The sequence below is a fragment of the Dysidea avara genome, chromosome 15 (genome assembly GCF_963678975.1).
Source record: "Dysidea avara chromosome 15, odDysAvar1.4, whole genome shotgun sequence".
Classification (NCBI taxonomy): Eukaryota; Metazoa; Porifera; class Demospongiae; order Dictyoceratida; family Dysideidae; genus Dysidea; species Dysidea avara.
In genome coordinates, this window is record NC_089286.1 from 12,158,397 (window position 1) to 12,161,788 (window position 3,392).

The following is a 3,392-nucleotide window of genomic DNA, read 5'->3' on the forward strand; positions in this document are numbered from 1 at the left end:
AACACTTATATTGACCCCTGCTGTAGGGAGTTCAACTACGGGAAGAGGTAGTTCAGCTAGAAGAAGTCACCTTGTAGAGAGTTCAGCTACAAAGAAACCACCACGTAGAGAGTTCAGCTACAAACAAATCACCTGGTAGAGAGATCAGTTAGAAGAAGTTACGTTGTAGAGAGTTCAGCTACAAACAAATCACCTGTAGAAAGATCAGCTAGAAGAAGTCAACTTGTAGAGTTCAGGTACAAAGAAACCACCATGTAGAGAGTTCAGCTACAAACTAGTGACAGGGGCGTACGCAGGAATTTTGAAAAGGGGTTTCTACCAGGGTTTTTGATAAAGCTACCAACTTGCACCAAATTGGCCCAACCCACCATGCTGTTGAGCCAGATTTGTTTGCTCTTGCGCCATGAGCAGAAGGAAATCTATTGTTAGGGATTTTTTTTGTTAGGGAATTTTTTTTCTTGTAGTGTACATGTTATGTTGTGAAGAGCATTCACTCAGATTATGTATGTGTGCATCATTTTAGGTACCATCAAGTCACGTCAAGGACTCAAGGAGCACACTATTCCACAATCATAATTAAACAGTGTCAATGTGAAAAGCATCCACCAGGGTTTACAATAAACAAATTCCTGACAAATAGCCCATTTTCCAACCATAATTGAATTTGACAGGAGCCTACTGTCTGACTCATGTGTGACAGTTTATTCTACTAACAAGTACCAGTTGGTTGCTACATTCCCACAAATACAATGCCAACCCTTCTGCTTAGGCAGCACAAAGAAACAGTACAGTGCTTGTGTCCATACAGTGTACTAGTGTGTATGTTTGTCCTGACACTATAAACCCTGGCATTCACTCAATTAAATCATGTATGTATATATACGTTTCTTTTCAAGTCATGTCAAGTTACACACTATGTATTACAATAATATCACTAAGAACACTAGGTCACACTACAATACAGAGTATACTACAGTTTGATAATGAAAAACATTACTCTGAGTCTGATGAGTCTGAATCATCTAAGTCTATATTTTGCTTTTCAGGCAGAGGTATAACGTAACGACGGTGCTTAGTTTCAACCCATTTTTTGTATGCTTCGTGAAAAGGAAATTCTGCAGGCTTGGATGCATTAAGTCTTAATCTAAGCAGCTGGTCGAGGTGACACACACTCAACCGATTACGGAATTTTGTCTTTGTAGCATTTTGGTAAGAAAAGCCTCTTTCTACTTCAGAAGTACTAGAAGGATATATCAGTACAATTTCTGCTAGTTTAGAGAGAGAAGGGTAGTGCATTATAAGTGTAACATCAGTAGCTAATTTCAGCATGAACTCCCTCAGAGAATACCTTGCATAGCTTATCTTCATACAATGCTTCAGAGTATCCCACTCCAGTGAGCACAAATTGTGATCCACAAATGATGAATACTGACTAGTCAGTAACAGCAGATCTCTTTCTCCATATGCTGCACAATTTGTATCAGAACCAGGAACTGCAGCTGGATCAAATATTCTTGCTGCTTGAATAATATCACTACTTGGAAAGCGAGCTGTTAAATTGTTGACTATAGCCTGAACAAATTTGGCTACATCTGTCTCAAGCCTCTTCTTTTCCTCCATCTGCTTTTGTAATTCTGTTTCTTCAACCTGTATTGTGTGATGTGCAATTCCTTCAATGCATTCTGTAGTGTAAGGACCCCATCGTATATCTTTTTGTAAATACCTGTTTTTTAGGGCTTTAATAACTTCAGTAACTTTTCTGTGTGCATCACATGGGTGGTAAGTAGGTATTTGAAATGTTTTGTTTAATTGGCCAAGGGTACTAAGAATATCACACAAGAAATGTAACGACACAACAAACCGATACTTTTTTAGTCTTTTTGCAATTCCATCAGCAGTGATATCTTTATTAGACTGATCCTCAAAATATGTAACTAGTACTTCATAAGAACGCACAACAGCCCTTACAGCTTGGAGTTGACTCAGCCAGCGGATATCAAACAGCTTTTGTATCCTAACAAACCTCTTATTGAGCACACTAAACACAAGCTTTAATCGCTCAGTTCGCACGCTTGAGTGCGAAAAATATGAGTAAATCGCACGGAGTATGCTTTCTATTTGAATAAAATATTCAACAGACTGGTAGGCCTGGCTAACTGATAACGCTTCTCGATGAGCAACACAGTGAAATTCCATTAAATGTGGCACGACAGATTTCAACTTGGCCTGAACACCATTACTGCACCCAAGCATCACTGATGCTCCATCACTAGTAAACATGATCATTTTATCCATTGAAACATCAATTTCATGAAAATATTCTGCCACTGATTTGAAAATTGAATCCGCATCGCATTCTTTCAAAGCCAACAATTTCATAAATTTCAATTCTTTTTTATTGTTTTCTCTATCCAAAAACTGACAATAAACCATAAGATTTTTGGCACATGAAATGTCATTGGATTCATCTAACAGTAAAGAAAAATACCTTGCCTTTTGTAATTTAGCAACATCTTCACTCTCTGTTACAGCATTAAGAGCATGCACAAATTCCCAAGTGCTGTAGGTGCTCCTATGGGTCTTAGACAACCAAGTGCTGGCTGTTGTAGATAGAGATGATACCTCTTCCAAATCATCTTCAATTATCACTGGCTCTTTGTCATGAAATAAAATATGAAAATCTACAAGAGAATGAAGTGGGGCTCCTTTATTCATTGAAAGTCCATTTGTAGCCAAGAAATGGATGTTAATTAACAGTCCCAACGTTTCTCTTTCAGAAGCAGATGTTTTAGGTGCTTTAAACATGGAACTGGTGGTTTTAGCAATAGCAGTAACCTGCGGAGCAATCCGTGAATGGTCGCTCGAATCAGCGTGACGTCTGAGGTACTGACGAACCTTCCCAAGTGAAAAATCATTTTTCAGTCCTGCTGCTCTACACTCACGACAGTATAGTTTTTCTATAAATTCTTCGCTGCATTCATCATCTTCAACCTCAACCCATGGGAATAGATATTTCCAACGTGGTAAAAACTTTCTCGTGCTAATGTCGTGATGGAGGTTTGTCGCCATTTCTTCACTTGTGCTCGATGAAGATGAAGAAGGTAAAGTCTCAGTGTCTTCTAGTACTCCACTGGATGATAGCTCAGCCCTGACAAATGGACTGAGCAATCGCTGTTTCTTCGAAGCTGACATCTGTAAACACGTGACTGAAGCCTTACAATGTTAATTGGATAATGTATTTGCGCTCGGGTATCTGTGGTCATTGACATACAAATACCATAGCGAAGACTAATGGAGGAAGCTCTATGGGACCGCTTGGCTACTTAATTGTTGATATAAGTAATGTTATTCACGTTTAAAAGACATTACCTTATCAAAACTCAGGTAAATGT

At 38.7% G+C, this 3,392-nt stretch overlaps 1 protein-coding gene across 1 annotated transcript; it reads right to left on the reverse strand.

Annotated features, from left to right (window-relative positions):
- Window positions 1-993: 993 nt before the first annotated feature.
- On the reverse strand, window positions 994-3,192 carry LOC136245291 (zinc finger protein 862-like). Its single transcript, XM_066036776.1, has one exon. It carries the CDS (start codon window positions 3,190-3,192, stop codon window positions 994-996), a length of 2,199 nt encoding a protein of 732 aa, XP_065892848.1.
- Window positions 3,193-3,392: the final 200 nt, after the last annotated feature.